Source organism: Salmo salar, chromosome ssa22, assembly GCF_905237065.1.
Source record: "Salmo salar chromosome ssa22, Ssal_v3.1, whole genome shotgun sequence".
NCBI classification, from domain to species: domain Eukaryota; kingdom Metazoa; phylum Chordata; class Actinopteri; order Salmoniformes; family Salmonidae; genus Salmo; species Salmo salar.
In genome coordinates this window covers 10,289,325-10,307,137 of record NC_059463.1, presented here as the reverse complement: position 1 = coordinate 10,307,137, position 17,813 = coordinate 10,289,325, and the positions used below count along the sequence as shown (strand labels likewise).

Below are 17,813 nucleotides of genomic sequence, written 5' to 3'. Positions count from 1 at the left end.
AGGGATAGAGACAGGCCAGTTTACGTCTCGACTGCCCGGCCTAAACCTCTGCATCCACAAAATGCCTATATTTGGTCATTTCTCAATGAAGGTTTGCACAGTGATTCATTCCTTTCTTGTTCCTAATAATGGGAAGTGGGCCAGCGGTCTGTCTGGCTCTCCCCATGAACACTGGTCTGATGGGGAGAGGGAATGGAGGAGGGAAGGGGGTAGGAAAAAATCTGAAAAGATGTATATTATTGGATTAAATGCAAACAGTGGGTTATTCCTGAATCTCCTAAGAAATTATAGCCGTTTGTAATTACATTTCATAAGAGCTTTTTCTAACCATGTGACCATAGAGGTGGAAAATCAGACCTGTAGAGTCTGATCATTTTTTCTGGTAAATCACGTGGTCAGGAAAACTCTGGCCTGAATAATTGAAATGAGAGAATAAAGAAAGAGTTTTGTCTTTGGAGAGCATTTAACCAAAAAGTATTTGAAGAGCTAGCTGGCAAACTAGAATATCAATTCAAATCTAAAAGGGACACAAGTTTTTTTCTGGCCATAGGGCGCAGAGTTTTTCCTTGGTTTATTTCTATTTTAGTGACAAGTTATCCATGAAGATAAAACCATAGAAATAAAAATGTAGCTGGGAGCAGCAATGAATGGGGTTCACAGGATGACAAAAAGGACACAAGATCAACTGAATAACAAAGCAAGCACTCTATAATGTAAGAACTATCTTCCTTTATGTGCAATCCAGAGTCTAAATACAAAATCTGGAGTGAAGCTGATGTATGGTTCATGAGAAGAAGACGAATGCAGATGATTTTGAGCATTATCGTCATATATGCAAAGAATTAGTTAATAGTTTCCTTGTTTTTTGAGATATAAATACCAAATTCAGTGTGGTTCGCCTTAGGGACGTCCATGATAGTGATGACAAGTGTAAAGTGGAGTGGATTTACAATGGTTTAAATGGACATTTGTCAATAACTCAGCCATCTTTTGACCAATCCCTTAGCTTTTCTCAAACAAAGTTTAGTGTAATTTGATCCTATGGTTTATGAGAATCTATATATTTTTTTTGCATATTAGTATATGTGCTAATATGCATCTACTGGTGTACTGTGGCCATCTTTGAATAAGTCCAAAGACCAAATTTGGAGTGAATCTGACTTTTAGTCCATGAGAAGATTTTTTTATGGTTATTTTAAGCATTAGCGTTACATAGTCAAAAAAGTGAATTGTTAATAGTTTCCTTATTCTTGCAAACAAAATATGGTTCATGGTAATGTCTTTGATTACCCTAAAATGTTTCAAGTTGATAAGCCATTGTGAAGCGGAATTACAAAGGATTTAACTAACCTAAGTCTTTGCTGTAAATCCCTAATTAAGACAAATTAATGCACAAATAAAATATGTCTTTATTTATTTTGTGATGTTTGCGTGGCAGGTAGCCTAGTGGTTAGATTGATCAAATCTCCGAGCTGACAAGGTAAAAATCTTTCATTCTGCCACTGAACAAGGCAGTTAACCCACTGTTCCTAGGCCATCATTGTAAATAAGAATTTGTTCTTAAACTGACTTGCCTAGTTAAATAAAGGTTCAATTAAAAAAATGGAATCATAAAAAATGTCCTCTTCCTCCGTTGTTTGGCGCTTTCAAGATAACTGGGAACTCTGTAAAAAAACGAGGTAAAAATAATGACGTCACTGATCTTCAGGTTGGAAAGTGAGAGCTGTATTTTTTTTCACCTTTATTTAACCAGGTAGGCAAGTTGAGAACAAGTTCTCATTTACAACTGCGACCTGGCCAAGATAAAGCAAAGCAGTTTGACACATATAACAACACAGAGTTACACATGGAGGAAAACAAACATACAGTCAATAATACAGTAGAAAAATAAGTCTATATACAATGTGAGCAAATGAGGTGAGATAAGGGAGGTAAAGGCAATAAATAGGCCATGGTGGCTGGGTAAATACAATATAGCAATTAAAACACTGGAATGGTAGATTTGACAGTAGATGAGTGTGCAAAGTAGAAATACTGGGGTGCAAAGGAAAAAAAGAGGCCCGAGCTCTTGACTTGGAATTCCCAGTTGTCATGAACGCACTGAAGTCGGAGATTTCCTAGTTCCAAATTCCGAGTTCCCAGTTGTTTTGAACGCGGCAGTTACGTCAGAAGGGAACAGTGAAAGAACAAAATGGAGGAATACGCACGGGAGCCATGGTGAGTGAAAGCATCTAGTAAACTAAATTGCAACACAGTGTTGCTGGTGTCGTAACAGCACCACGAATCTGTTAAAATATACATGAAATATATCTTTAATCCAAACTAATATTTGAAACCCCTAAACCGTCCGACTCCGAAGATGCTAGCTAGCTGAGTTGCTAGCCCACTTCAGTGACCTTGTTGAGCGTTCAGGCGCTGTTGTTTGATATGTCAAACGCTTAACTGTAATTTCACTTGTACGTTGTGTGATACACATTATCCACCACAAATTAATCTGAATAATTCCCACATTTGCTTTGTAACTAGCTAATGCCCAAATAGTTAGCCCTGCTGCTAGCTCAATCAATTTACAACGTATGATGTAACGACAAGTCTGCATGCTCCCTCATGCGAAAGCATATATATATATGAAGTAAATATCAGACACCGATAGTAAGTAACTGTTAGTCCACTCGCTAATGTGATATGCTAGCTATAGTTGGTAAAATAATGTGCTGTGTTACTAGGTACCTTTCAAGATGCTACAGTAGCTAGGTAAGCCTACTAGCACAACTTTGCTACTAGTGTTGTCACGATACCAGGCCAAGTATCGCGATACAATGGGGGGCATATTTCAGACATACATGTGCTTTACAGGGGGGAAAAAACAAGGAAAATAAAAGCTGAAATGTTTACGGAACAACTAAAAAGCACCCTAAGGAAAAGCAAAGCTGAAAATAAGTTTTAAGATATCGTTTAAATATGTCCACAGTTTCAGCCCACCTCAGGTTCTGTGGCAGGCTATTCCAGAGGCTGGGGACATAATAACTAAAGGCTGCCTCTTGGGCTTTGGGATAGTTAAAAGGCCCGTGCCAGAGGACCTGAGGGACCTACTGGGTACATAACTTAAAAGCATGTCTGACATGTATTGGGGGAAGGCATATACATGCATAATTAATTGTATGTCCTTGTGGCAGTAAGGGGAAAACACTGCATGAAACCTTTACTCTTCAGTTAACACACACACAACACTCCCTCACACGCTTGGTGGTACCACCGCCTCGCCCCTACCAACACGAACACGGTCGGAGGTTGCTGACAAAATTGTGGGGGACTTCCAGAGAGTGGTTGAGGAGATCAGTAAACCCATCAACTTCGGGACACACTCGTGACTTGAGTGATGCAATTCATATTCTCCATTTCAATAATAAAAAGAGCAAGAAATTCAAATGAACAAATCTCCCCTGTCGTTTTACGAAATATAAACCTCAGTAACAGTTAAACATTTAGTTTGTTAAACGTGTCAAGTCTCGACATCATACATAAACAAATGCACGTGTCATATAAATAGGCACGCCGCTCCATTATTTTGTGTGAAACTGTGCAAACAAAAAAATAATGCCGTGCCTTATGGGATTCCACTTCGCTATGAAGCCGGCAGCGTTGCAGGCTCAGTCGAAGTGCCTACCGGAGGGGCTAATTAGCCCCTACACCCTCGATAATTTTCACTCCCTCAGCTTTGGGACACTTGTGCAAATGAAAGAGGCGCTTGCAAATGGATGGCAGAGGGGAAGGAAAGAGGGTGATTTAGGATTTAGCCACTCTGTCTCCCTCTCTCATAAGCACACACACCACTTTCTCTCCCACAAACATACATACACTACTCCCAACTTAAAAATCTATCTACAAACGATACCCCATAATGACAAAGCAAAAACTTGTTTTTAGAAATGTTTGCAAAAAATACAGAAACCTTTACATAAGTATTTTAGACACTTTGCTATGGAACTTGGAATTGAGCTCAGGTGCATCCTTTTGCCATTGTTCATCCTTGAGATGTTTCTACAACTTGATTGGAGTCCACCTGTGGTAAATTCAATTGATTGGTCATGATTTGGAAAGGCACACACCTGTCTATATAAGGTCCCACAGTTAACAGTGCATGTCAGAGCAAAAACCAAGCCATGAGGTCGAAGGAATTGTCCGTAGAGCTCCGAGACAGGATTGTGTCGAGGCACAGATCTGGGGAAGGGTACCAAAACATTTCTGCAGCATTGAAGGTCCCCAAGAACACCGTGGCCTCCATCATTCTTAAATGGAAGAAGTTTGGAACCACCTCTTCCTAGAGCTGTCTGCCCGGCCAAACTGATCAATCGGGGGAGAATGGTGTTGGTCAGGGAGGTGACCAAGAACCCGATGGTCACTCTGACAGAGCTCTAGAGTTCTTCTGGGGAGATGGGAGAACCTTTCAGAAGGACAACCATCTCTACAGCACTCCACCAATCAGGCCTTTGTGTTAGAGTGGCCAGATGGAAGCCACTCCTCAGTAAAAGGCACATGACAGCCAGCTTGGAGTTTGCCAAAAGGCACCTAAAGGACTCTGACCATGAGAAACAAGATTCTCTGGTCTGATGAAACCAAGATTGAACTCTTTGGCCTGAATGCCAAGTGTCATGACTGGAGGAAACCTGGCACCATCCTATAGTGAAGCATGGTGGTGGCAGCATCATGCTGTGGGGATGTTTTTCAGCGTCAGGGACTGGGAGACTAGTCAGGATCGAGGAAAAGATTAACTGAGCAAAGTACAGAGAGATCCTTGACGAAAACCTGCTCCAGAGTGCTCAGGATCTCAAACTGGGGCAAGGGTTCACCTTCCAACAGGACAACGACCCTACGCACACAGCCAAGACAACGCAGGAGTGGCTTCGGGACAAGTTTCTGAATGTCCTTGAGTGGCCCAGCCAGAGCCTGGACTTGAACCTGATCGAACATCTCTGCAGAGACCTGAAAATAGCTGTGCAATGACGCTCCCCATCCAACCTGACAAAGCCTGAGATGATCTGCAGAGGAGAATGGAAGAAACTCCCAAATACATTTGTGCCAAGCTTGTAGCATCATACCGAAGAAGACTCGGGGCTGTAATAGCTACCAAAGGTGCTTCAACAAAGTACTGAGTAGGGCCTCCTGAGTGGCGCAGTGGTGCCACTAGAGATCCTGGGATTGTGTCAAGAAGCAGTGCGGCTTGGCTGGGTTGTGTTTCAGAGGATGCATGGCTCTCGACCTTCGCCTCTCCCGAGTCCGTACGGGAGTTGCAGCGATGAGACAAGACTGTAACTACCAATTGCGGTGAAAAAGTAGTAAAAAAATGTCAAAAATAAAGTACTGAGTAAAGGGTCGTGATTCTTATGTAAATGTATTATTCCAGTTTGCTAAAATTTCTAAAAACCTATTTTTGCTTTGTCGTTATGGGGTATTGTGTGTAGATTGATGAGGATCAAAAACAATTTAATCAATTTTCGAATAAGGCTGTAACATAACAATAATGTGGAAAAAGTCAAGGGGTCGGAATAATTTCCGAATCCACTGTAGATGCGCAGGAAGAATGGACAGAGATAACCTTTGAGTGAAGACTGGTAGGGGATGAGTCTGGCTGATCACAGCTGCCACACGTGAGCTGCGCCTGAAAGTGATGTGGGCATTTTTGGACTGGCGCATACAAGAGACTAGTTGCTTAACAAATTTAACTGACTTTATAAACCATTTTATCACAGGCGACAGCTGGATCTTTGGATCGGTAGGGCCAAAACATGTGGTAGTGTCATATGAAACAGTACTATGGTATTCTAAAATGTTATTAGAAGTATCATGACGTTTTGGTACCGTGATATTACCGTGGTACCGGTATACAGTGCAACACTAGCCTACCGTTATCTAACATTACTAGGTGGCAATCACACACTTTTAATAGCCAGTTGACACAAGCCTTCAGGCTACTTTACACTAGCTAGCTATGTATCATGCATTTAAATGCAACTATGACCCTGAAGCAAACTGGTAAAGACGTGTGTGTTTATTGACCATACTGTGTTTTTTCAGTCCGTGGAGAATCGTGGACGACTGTGGGGGTGCTTTCACCATGGGGGCCATTGGAGGAGGGATCTTCCAGGCTGTCAAGGGCTTTAGAAATTCACCTGCAGTAAGTTCAGCCATGCCAATAAATTCCCCCATTTGCAAAATGACACTGAACAAAAATATAAACGTCATATAAAGTGTTGGTCCCATGTTTCGTGAGCCTAAATAAAAGATCCCAGAAATGTTCTGTACACACAAAAAGCTTTACTCTCAAATTTTTTGCTCAAATTTGTTAACATCCCTGTTAGTGAGCATTTCCCAAGATAATCCATTCTCCTGACAGTTGTGGTATATCAACAAACTGATTAAACAGCATGCATGATCATTACACATGTGCACCTTGTACTGGTGACAATAAAAGGCCACTAAAAGGTGCAGCTTTGTCGCACAACACAATGCCACAGATGTCTCAAGTTTTAAGGGAGCGTGCAATTGGCATGCTGACTGCAGGAATGTACACCAGAGGTGTTGCCAGAGAATTGAATGTTCATTTCTCCACTATAAGCTGCCTCCAACTTCGTTTTGGAGAATGTGGCAGTACGTACAACTGGCCTCACAACCACATGTAACCACGCCGGCCCAGGACCTCCACATCCGGCTTCCTCACCTTGTGGTCGTCTTAGACCAGCCACCCGGACGGCTGATGAAACTGCTGTGGGTTTGCACAATCGAAGAATTCTTGAACCAACTGTCAGAAACCGTCTCAGGGAAGCTCATCTGTGTGCTCGTTTTCCTCACTAGTGTCTTGACCTGATTGAAGTTCGGTGTTGTAACCGACTTTCAGTGGGTAAATGCTCACCTTCGGTGGCCACTGGGACGCTGTAGAAGTGTGCTCTTAACGGATGAATCCCGGTTTCAACTGTACCGGGAAGGTGGCAGACAGCTTGGATGGCGTTTTGTGGGCGAGCAGTTTGCTGATGTCAACGTTGGTAACAGAGTGCCCCATGGTGGGGTTATGGGTTGGGCAGGCATAAGCTACGGACAACGAACACAATTTGCTTTTTATCGTTGGCAATTTGAATGCACAGAGATACTGTGACGAGATCCCGAGGCTCGTTGTCGTGCCACTCATCCGCCGCCATCCCCTCATGTCTCAACATGATTATGCACGGGCCCCATGTCACAAGGATCTGTACATAATTCCTGGAAGCTGAAAATGTCCCAGTTATTCCATGGCCTGTGTCATGTAAAAATCTAGACAGCGTGAAAATGTTTCCAGTCAATAATTGAAAGTGTCTGTGTGGATTACTGAGCTCGTGGAGATGTTTCTCTCACACCCCCTCACCATTGATTTGGCTAGGTAACAAGCATAATTAACTGGTTGGATTGTTCTTAGAGGTGTGCAGTTTTAACTTGTTTGCATAGCTAGCTAACTAAGAAATGTATGCACTGTCAATCGAAAACGTAGTCGCCCAAGTCTTTGCAATGGCAAAAAATCTCTCCTCGCATCAACCCCCAGCACTTTGACATGCGATTCCGTGTATTTACATGCTGACCTCACGCCTCGACAAGCTTGTGATTGGTCAAAGTCAATACTCCTGGCCACCATTGATTGGCAGATGAGGGCATGCGGATTTGCTTCACACACACGTTTTTCGAGTTTGAGGGAGGGTGTGAGAGAAACATCTACACGAGCTCAGCCATCCACATAAAGAGATGGCGTGCATTTATTGAACTGGGATCTTTTTCATACTGGGAGAAATGTCACAGCATGATGTCACAATCAGAACGGTTGGAAACTATTTCACGCTAGAAAGATGTTTACATGACAGCATGTATACTCACCAGAAATGTCACCCATTGAGCATGTTTGGGATGCTCTGGATCGACGTGTACGACAGTGTGTTCCAGTTCCTGCCAATATCCAACAACATCGCACAGCCATTGAAGCGGAGTGGGACAACATTCTACAGGCCACAATCAACAGCCTATGCGAAGGAGATGTCGCCCTGCATGAGGCAAATGGTGGTCACACCAGATACTGACTGGTTTTCTGACCCACGCCCCTACCTTTTTTAAGGTATCTGTGACTAACAGATGCATATCTGTATTCCCAGTCATGTGAACTCCATAGATTAGGGCCTAATGAATTTATTTCAATTGACAGATTTCCTTATATGAACTGAAACTCAGTAAAATTGTTGAAATTGCATGTTGCGTTTTATATTTTTGTAAAATGTAACTTGACAGCTATGTTCGATATAGCTTGCCTATGGGATATGAAGGAACAGTTAAGTCAACTAGAAACCTGTTTGACTGAATTTTGTACTGTGCTGAATGGGTTGGGCATAGTGAGGTGTGAAGAATGAGGAGTTTTGATGCCATCTTTTTGTTCTCAGGGGATGAGCCACAGATTGAAAGGTAGCATGACAGCCATCAAGACCAGAGCCCCACAGTTGGGGGGTAAGTGCACGTCAAGTTCAAGCTTATTTGGCTCTTTTGTTCTCAGACTGCAAGTCATTGTTGCTTGCTCTGTCTGAAACCGCGCAAATTATGTTATGTTGTATTGTAGGTAGCTTTGCAGTATGGGGAGGCCTCTTCTCCATGATTGACTGTGGGTTGGTAAAGGTACGGGGGAAAGAGGACCCCTGGAACTCCATCACAAGCGGGGCCATGACTGGAGCCATCCTCGCAGCAAGAAGTGAGTGATAGTTTAATAATTCACATTTTAAGACAGACATTGGTGTGAAGAAGGGGCCCTCGTACTGTTTTTCTGTCACACTTTCACACACATACTCATACAAAGAAAAATGTCTTTATACAGCTATCTTACAATAACTTTTGCACAAAGTTCACCATTGGTTCCTTGTTGAACACAGTTATGTATTTCCGCATGCTTAACATACAACATGGGCTTGTAAATTCAGAGCATTCACGTAGACCCAGTGTTTGTTCAATGTAAATGTATGTTTATTTTTTTGGTATACTGTAAAGACTAATTGCTAGTCTATGTTGTACTGATTCCTTTATTGTTTGTCCTCAGATGGACCAGTGGCCATGGTAGGCTCTGCTGCAATGGGAGGTATACTACTGGCATTGATAGAGGGAGCTGGAATCCTGCTCACTAGATTTGCTTCGTCACAGTTCCCAACTGGTCAGTGTGCCTCTCTGAGGAATGCTGTCTTATGCTGTAGTTGATTTACAGGGCTACAATGAAGGGTTATAGGGAGTGCAAATATTTTATTTAATATATTTAACCTTTATTTAACCAGGTAAAACGCATTTGAGGTTAACCTCTTTTGCGAGGACGACCTGGCAAGAACGCAAAACAGGGAAATAGTAGCGTGTCCATAAAACATTACAGAACACATACAAAAGACAAATTGTCACAAGTTAAAGATACAATTGAAGATTAGAAACAAGCAGTTATCACAAACAGTGTTGTCGATCAGAGTCTTAAAAACAGGCAAGGACTTTAAAATCTTCTGAAGCATGTTCCAGGATGACAGGGCATTATGGGAAAAAGATTGTCCCATCTCAGTTCTAGCCTTAGGAAGAGACAAGGACAACAGCGACTGTGAACGACGACTATATTGAGTGACTGATCTGGTCAGTAAAGAACAGAGACACAAAGGGAGTTGTCCCATCAATGCTTTGTACACATTAAAGTGTACCAGTGCTTTAGCCTCCTAGTGGAGAGAGAGGTCCATTGCACCATAGCATACAAATCACAGTGATGGGTAAGTGATCTAGCATTTGTAATAAATCTTAAAGCACCATGATTAACCGTGTCCAGAGTTTAAGGTACTTGCTGAGGCTTGCATATAGACAATATCACCATAATCCAGTACTGATTTTTTTTAAAGTGCTTTGAACAAGATCTTTTCTGACTAACATTGAAAAGCAAGATTTGTTCATGAAATAGAAACTCAATTTCAACTTCAGTTTCGTAGTCAAGTTATCAATGTGCTGTTTAAAATTCTACTTTTCATCTAACCAAATCCCAAGATACTTATAGGAGGAGACCCTATCAATTTGCTGGCCTGTTATAGTTCAAATCGGCAAGTGACGCCATCTGTTTACTTTCAGGAAAGAGAACCATAAACGTTGTTTTCCTTTCATTGAGCACAAGTTTCAATTGGAAAAGCTGCCTTTGAAACTCAGATTTCATACCCTCCTGAGCTACACACTGTGTTCTGTCAGAAAGGTAGTTTTGGAACCAATCCAATGCATCAACACTTAAACCAACCTTTTTTAGTATTTTCAACAGCTGGACATGGCAACAGTCAATAAAAAGTGAAAGTGATTTTTCTTGTCCGGAGCATCTAGAATATCACCTACAACCTTACTTACAGCAGTAATTGTGCTATGCTTGGCTCTCAAAATTCAAAAGGCACTCGCACATCTGAGCAAACTTTTTGCAGGTGCATGGCAATAGTTGAACAAGATGAATGAAAAAGGAAACCGTACACTGCTCTTGATAGTATCACTGATCTTTAATAAGCTTACGTATCGGCCTCACGGCCTTCGTCAGAGCTTTTGGGATTTAAAAAAAAATTTGCACCCTTATGTAGACCTAGGCCCACCAACATCCGTTCCACGCATGGAAAGGGGTTGGAGGCGAAGGAAATGCTTGGCTCTAAAACCCGACTGGAATTGAGATAAAACTGAGTTATTAGAAAAAAAGTCTTTCAACTTTGAGTTCAAAGCAGACAGTTTAGATATGGGACGATAGTTATCCAACTGGGACGGATCTCCACCTTTATGTAAAGGCGTGACATAGGCTGCTTTCCAGACTTTTGGAATGGTATTACTCGCCAATAAAATATTTAAAATATGAGTGAGAGGGGCAGCAATGATCTCTGCACCAACTTTGAGAAAATACGGGTTTAATTAATCCGGGCCCGCTGCTTTCTTAATATTAATAGATTTGAGTTCCTTTACTTCTGAAAGCTCGATCTCAGTAAAATGAAATGGATGAACCATAGGCCGACAAGTGGCAGTTTCATTCACCGCCTCATTTGAGATGTTAGGAAGGAGTTCATTATCAAATAAATGCCCAGCTTTAGCAAAATGCTCATTAAACATGTCAAGTTTATTCTTGTCAGTCACATCATTGAATTTGAGGTCAACTTCAGCACAAGACCAGAGGAGTTCGTGTTAGCATTCATGGATTTAATGGTTTTCCATAATTTCGGATTATTGAGGTTTGCCTTGGTAGATTCGTAGTAGAAGCTAGATTTGCATTTCCGTATTAGCAAGGTGCACTTATTTCTCAGTGCCCTGAATAACTGCCATTCAGTCTGGGAATTACCCTTTCTGGCTTTGGCCCATTGTGTATTTCATTTTTGGTTCAAATCAGATAATTCCCCTGTAAACCAGGGATTGTCTCTACCTCTTACCTGGTACTTTTTGAGAGGGGTGTGTTTATAGAATGAAAATAGGAGAATACCTCTTCGATATCTGGAATAAGCGCAATCCTATCCCAGTTGCATGCATAAAGTTCATGCAGGAATGCCTGCTCACCGAACTGCCTAAAATTTCATTTGACTATGAACCAAGAGGGCACTTTGGGGATTTTGGTGTCTCTAATGCAAGCAACTGCACAATAATCACTTAAATCGTTAGCGAAAATACCAACAGCTGAGTATTTATGCGGATTGTTTGTTAGAATAACGTCAATAAGTGTTGATGTAGAGATGTCTTTAGGATTAAGTCTTGTGACTGCGTTTATAATTTGAGTAAAATGTTATGTATTGCACAGTCGTCTTATGGCCTCGGAGTTTGGAGATAACCAATCCCAGTTTAAATCGCCCATAAGGACCATTTCATTTCCCCCCCAACCACGCATCAGTTCAGCCAGAGAATCCAGGGATTCTACTTTTGCAGATGGAGGTCAATAACATCCTATCAAATCTTAAGTTCACAGCTTTTGATAACTGCAGTTTCAATGCTAAAAACTCAAACTGTTTTGGTTTAGATAAAGACCTTAGTTCAGTAACCACATCTGTCTTTAATATAGATGGCTATTTATTTTTATTTCACCATTATTTGAACAGGTAGGCCAGTTGAGAACAAGTTGTCATTTACAACTGCGACCTGGCCAAGATAAAGCAAAGCAGTGCGACGCAAACAACAGAGTTACACATGGAGAAGAAAGAAAAGTCTATCTACAGTGTGTGCAAATTAAGTAAGATTAGGGAGGTAAGGCAATTACACACTGGAGTAATAGATGAACAGAAGATGAATGTGCAAGTAGAGATACTGGGGTGCAAAGGAGCAACAACAACAAAAATAATATGGGGATGAGGTAGTTGGGTGGGCTATTTACAGATGGGCTATGTACAGGTGCAATGATCTGTAAGCTGCTCTGACAGCTGATGCTTAAAGGTAGTGAGGGAGATATGAGTCTCCAGCTTCAGAGATTTTTGCAATTCGTTCCAGTAATTGGCAGCAGAGAACTGGAAGGAAAGGCGGCCAAATGAGGAGTTGGCTTTGGGGGTGACCAGTGAAATATACCTGCTAGAGCGTGTGCTACGCGTGGGTGCTGCTATCGTGACCTGTGAGCTGAGATAAGGCGGAGCTTTACCTAGGAAAGACTTATAGATGACCTGGAGCCAGTGGGTTTGGCAACGAATATGAAGCGAGGGCCAGCCAACGAGAGCATACAGGTCGCAGTGGTCGGTAGTATATGGGGCTTTGGTGACAAAACAGATGGCACTGTGATAGACTGCATCCAATTTGCTGAGTAGAGTGTTGGAGGCTATTTTGTAAATGACATAGCCGAAGTTAAGGATCGGTAGGATGGTCAGTTTTACGAGGGTATGTTTGGCAGCATGAGTGAAGGATGCTTTGTTGTGAAATAGGAAGCCGATTCTAGATTTAATTTTGGATTGAAGATGCTTGATGTGAGTCTGGAAGGAGGGTTTACAGTCTAACCAGACACCTAGGTATTTGTAGTTGTCCACATATTCTAAGTCAGAACCGTCCAGAGTAATGATGCTAGACGGGCGAGCAGGTGCGGGCAGCGATCGGTTGAAGAGCATGCATTAAGTTTTACTTGCATTTAAGAGCAGTTGGAGGCCACAGAAGGAGAGTTGTATAGCATTGAAGCTCGTCTGGAGGTTAGTTAACACAGTGTCCAAAGAAGGGCCTGAAGTATACAGAATGGTGTCGTCTGCGTAGAGGTGGATCAGAGAATCACCAGCAGCAAGAGCGACATCATTGATGTATACAGAGAAAAGAGTCGGCCTGAGAATTGAACCCTATGGTGCCCCCATAGAGACTGCCAGAGGTCCGGACAACAGGCCCTCCGATTTCACACACTGAGCTCTATCTGAGAAGTAGTTGGTGAACCAGGCAAGGCAGTCATTTGAGAAACCAAGGCTGTTGAGTCTGCCGATTTAAGAATGAGGTGATTGACAGAGTCGAAAGCCTTGGCCAGGTCGATGAATACGGCTGCACAGTATCGTCTTTTATTGATGGCGGTTATGATATCGTTTAGGACCTTAAGCGTGGCTGAGGTGCACCCATGACCAGATTGCATAGCGGAGAAGGTACGGTGGGATTCAAAATGGGAGGTGATCTGTTTGTTAACGTGGCTTTCGAAGACTTTAGAAAGGCAGGGTAGGATAGATATAGGTTTGTAACCGTTTGGGTCTAGAGTGTCTCCCCCTTTGAAGAGGGGGATGGCCACGGCAGCTTTCCAATATTTAGGGATCTCAGACGATGCGAAAGAGAGGTTGAACAGGCTAGTAATAGGGGTTGCCACAATTGCGGCAGATAATTTTAGAAAGAGAGAGTCCAGATTGTCTAGCCCAGCTGATTTGTAGGGGTCCAGATTTTGCAGCTCTTTCAGAACATCCGCTATCTAGATTTGGGTGAAGGAGAAATGGGGGAGGCTTGGGCAAGTTGCTGTGGGGGGTGCAAAGCTGTTGACCAGGGTAGGGGTAGCCAGGTGGAAAGCATGGCCAGCTGTAGAAAAATGCTTATCTACGATAATTCTCAATTATCGTAGATTTATCGGTGGTGACAGTATTTCCTAGCCTCAGTGCATTGGGCAGCTGGGAGGAGGTGCTCTTATTCTCCATGGACTTTACAGTGTCCCAGAACTTTTGGGAGTTTATGCTACAGGATGCACATTTCTGTTTAAAAAAGCTATCATTTGCTTTCTTAACTGCCTGTGTATATTGATTCCTAACTTCCCTGAAAAGTTGCATATTGCGGTGGCTATTCGATGCTAATGCAGTACGCCACAGGATGTTTTTGTGCTGGTCAAGGGCAGTCAGGTCTGGAGTGAACCAAGGGCTATATCTGTTCTTAGTTCTACATTTTTTGAATGGGGCATGCTTATTTAAGATGGTGAGGAAAGCACTTTTAAAGAATAACCTGTCATCCTCTACTGACGGAATGAGGTCAATATCCTTCCAGGATACCTGGGCCAGATTGATTAGAAAGGCCTGCTCGCTGAAGTGTTTTAGGGAGCGTTTGACAGTGATGAGGGGTGGTCGTTTGACCGCGGACCCATTACGGACGCAGGCAATGAGGCAGTGATCTCTGAGATCCTGGTTGAAGACAGCAGAGGTGTGTTTAGAGGTCAGGTTGGTAAGGATGATATATATGAGGGTGCCCATGTTTATGGATTTAGGGTTGTACCTGGTGGGATCCATGATAATTTGTGTGAGATTGAGGGCATCTAGCTTAGATTGTAGGATGGCCGGGGTGTTAAGCATATCCCAGTTTAGGTCACCTAACAGTGCAAACTCTGAAGATAAATGGGGGGCGATTAATTCACATATGGTGTCCAGGGCGTGGCTGGGGGGGGGGGGGGTCTATAACAAGCGGCAACAGTGAGACTTATTTCTGGAAAGGTGGATTTTTAAAAGTAGAAGCTCAAACTGTTTGGTCACAGACCTGGATAGCATGACAGAACTCTGCAGGCTGTCTCTGCAGTAGATTGCAACTCCAGTAGATTGCTATACCTCCCCCTTTACTTTGTCAGTCACATCGATAAACATTATAACCATCCAAGCCTATAGACTGATTTAGAACAGATTTCTTAAGCCAGGTCATGGACAGTACTAAGACATCTGGGTCAGCAGTGTGAACCCAGACTTTTATCATGTCCAATTTTGGCATCAAACTCCTCACCATAATATGCATCAGTCCCAACCCTGATCTAGTTTTAAAATCATTTGGAGTGGGAAGTTAATCCATAGCCAATGGGCCTGGGTTTAGGTGAATGTTTCCTGATACCAAAAGCAGGAGAATAATAAAACACCTTGATATGTTTCTTCGTAACATCTCTGCAGATTTAAAATAATCCAAACTACAGTCATCTGATACAACAAACACCGTTTTTAGCCAGACCAAACCCTGTAGATGAGAAGTTTTTATGAGCATGTCACAGTAGAAGTCAAATGGTAACACAATCTGATCCCTCTGAAAGATAAAAGCTGCTATACCGTCAGTCAAAGTATGGTGTAGCGCCATCTCTGGGTTAGGGAGATTTCTTTTTGATAATTTAGACTATGCAATGAGCCATAACCCATGTAGCCAGCAATTAAAACCATTTGTACAAAAATAAAAAAAATTACCACTGAATCCAACAATTCACTAAAACAAAAAGGAAAAAAATATACTGAGTCAATCTTTTGAAACCTTAAATTCCCTAAAAATGTTCAGCTGTATCCTACAGGTCTAGTGGAGTTAGAAAGCAAGTGTGTGCCCGAGCGTTGTTACCTTACAACGGTCAGCGCGTTCAACAGCCGCTGCAGGAATGTACTGACATGTTTTTCGCCCAGTGTGTGGGTCTGGTCAATGCACCTAGTCGCCTTGCAGTAGGCTACAGCACAGTGAGGCTGAGCGGGCACAGTTGACCGGTGGCTAGGAAGCCCAGCGCATCTAGACTTTATGTCACAGCGCAGATACCGACCTCCGGTTTCCACCACACAGCAAGGCAGGAGTGGAGTCAGAAGATTCTGGTAGAATGGCGAAGCACAGATTTTAAACAACCTGACCGTCGAGGAGTATCCAAGGCTAGTTGGCCCAACGTGTCTGGACTGTCAGTCACAGCACAGATGTATCCTCTCTACTTTCAGGAAGGGCACCACACCTGCTTGGATCTCCTGTAGAATGTCAATTTAATTCTTTGATCCTGTAGGATTTTAGATTTTGTCTGTTGTTTAATGACAAGTCTCGCAGCCTTTAACGGTTTTGCTAAGTAATAAAAACTAGAAACAGTGTGAAACAACACGCTCAGCAAAACTGCCCTGCCGCCATCTTGAATTGGATAGTGTTATTTATATTGAACAGGACGAATGACTGCTTACTGCCCAGTTGTCTTATTCATGTATTATCCCTGATGTCATTTCTCACCTCTTCCCTTTCTATAGGTCCCCAGTTTGCTGAGGAGCCAGCCCCCATGCCTGCCCCCTCCTATGGAGGAGACTACAGACAGTACCAGTGAGAGGTCCCTCTCACCCTCTAGGCCTTTTTGAAGTTACACTTAGGAAATTGAGGAAATTTTTACGCAATTGCAATTGCACCTAACGTTATGGACTGGGTCGTCGAACTGAAGGGCAAATCCACACTTTTTTTTTCCAGAGCCGATGTACAGATTTGCCTTTTACCATCCTCAGCCTTCTCAGTTGTGTTTAGTTCACCCTAAATCGGTTAAAATATTTGAACGAGGGAAAAGTTTGTGGGTTTGTACAATCATACATGCATGTATACCCTGCAAGTGTGACAGATAAACTGAAGTTGATGTTGAGTCAAGCTCAGTGCCATGGCTGTCAATGTCCAGTCAAAGATTGATTCTATCAAACTTGTATCATGTCTTTCATGTGTATATAAAGGCTTTCCTGCATGTATTTGGCATGTATTGCTTATTTGCCTTATTGTTCATCGTATCCTGTGCTTGTGCGTGCCGTTTTGTAAATGAAATAACTAGGCTGATATTTTATTGAACGGTATAAAAGGCAAATATTCATTATGCTGTCTCTGAAATCTTAGGTTTTATAATGACTTATTTATTTTTTTGGTAGTTGATAATTAAATGCTTTATCGTTTAACACCAAGAGAGGAGCAAATTACTGCTGGCAAAGGATGACCTCAAACCTCACCAATTGCTCAATGGTCCTCATGAAAGGGGTTGATACAACTTGTCTGAATGACAGAAGAATAAAAGTTGTCAATTAAAATGTTATTTTGTAGCTTTTGTTTAACTTTCAAATGATCACAAACTGCAACTTTATTTCCCCTTTAACTTTTTGACACTGAAAAAGTTTGAAATTATCTCTGTTGGTGTATGGTTATTGAGTATGCTCTTAAACATATATTTTAGGATTGTGTTTCAGCAGGGCTGGAGCAAAGCCTGTAGACCCAGTACATCTCCTGGATGAGGATAGCCACCCCTGCCATACATCATGCCACTTGATTAATATAACCTCACATCTTTTCACACCATTTGCTTTGGTGTTGAGTGGCATACGTTATTCAGAAGCTACTGGCATCTCAGCCTGGAGAGCTCTGTCTCAAGGACTAAAACCAGAAAACCCAAAAGTGTCACCAGTAGAGGGCAGTATACACTAGATATCCTGAAAGAGTTGTCCATGTCAGTTATCTGTTCAGTGTGCGACTATTTTTATAGAGTCGCACACTCTATATATAAACTCCCAGTCATTTATTGGGTAAAACACTAACGTTTCGGCATCACTGTGCCTTCTTCAGGGTAATGTCATGAATGTTTGAACCAGGTTATG

General features: G+C 42.3%; 1 protein-coding gene across 1 annotated transcript; it reads left to right on the top strand.

Moving 5' to 3' along the window:
• Positions 1-2,096: 2,096 nt before the first annotated feature.
• LOC106582745 (mitochondrial import inner membrane translocase subunit Tim17-A) lies at positions 2,097-17,257 on the top strand. Its single transcript, XM_014166132.2, has 6 exons — positions 2,097-2,217; positions 6,076-6,175; positions 8,451-8,514; positions 8,624-8,752; positions 9,095-9,205; positions 16,446-17,257. Exons 1-6 carry the CDS (start codon positions 2,192-2,194, stop codon positions 16,517-16,519), a joined length of 504 nt encoding a protein of 167 aa, XP_014021607.1. The 5' UTR covers positions 2,097-2,191; the 3' UTR covers positions 16,520-17,257.
• The last annotated feature ends 556 nt before the right edge of the window (positions 17,258-17,813 follow it).

Bases quoted from the DNA above. Each gene is read 5' to 3' on its own strand.
- LOC106582745 (XM_014166132.2), top strand. From the start codon at position 2,192: ATGGAGGAATACGCACGGGAGCCATG. The intron at 2,218-6,075 runs GTGAGTGAAAGC...GTGTTTTTTCAG, and splicing joins GAATACGCACGGGAGCCATG to TCCGTGGAGAATCGTGGACG. The intron at 9,206-16,445 runs GTCAGTGTGCCT...CCCTTTCTATAG, and splicing joins TTCGTCACAGTTCCCAACTG to GTCCCCAGTTTGCTGAGGAG.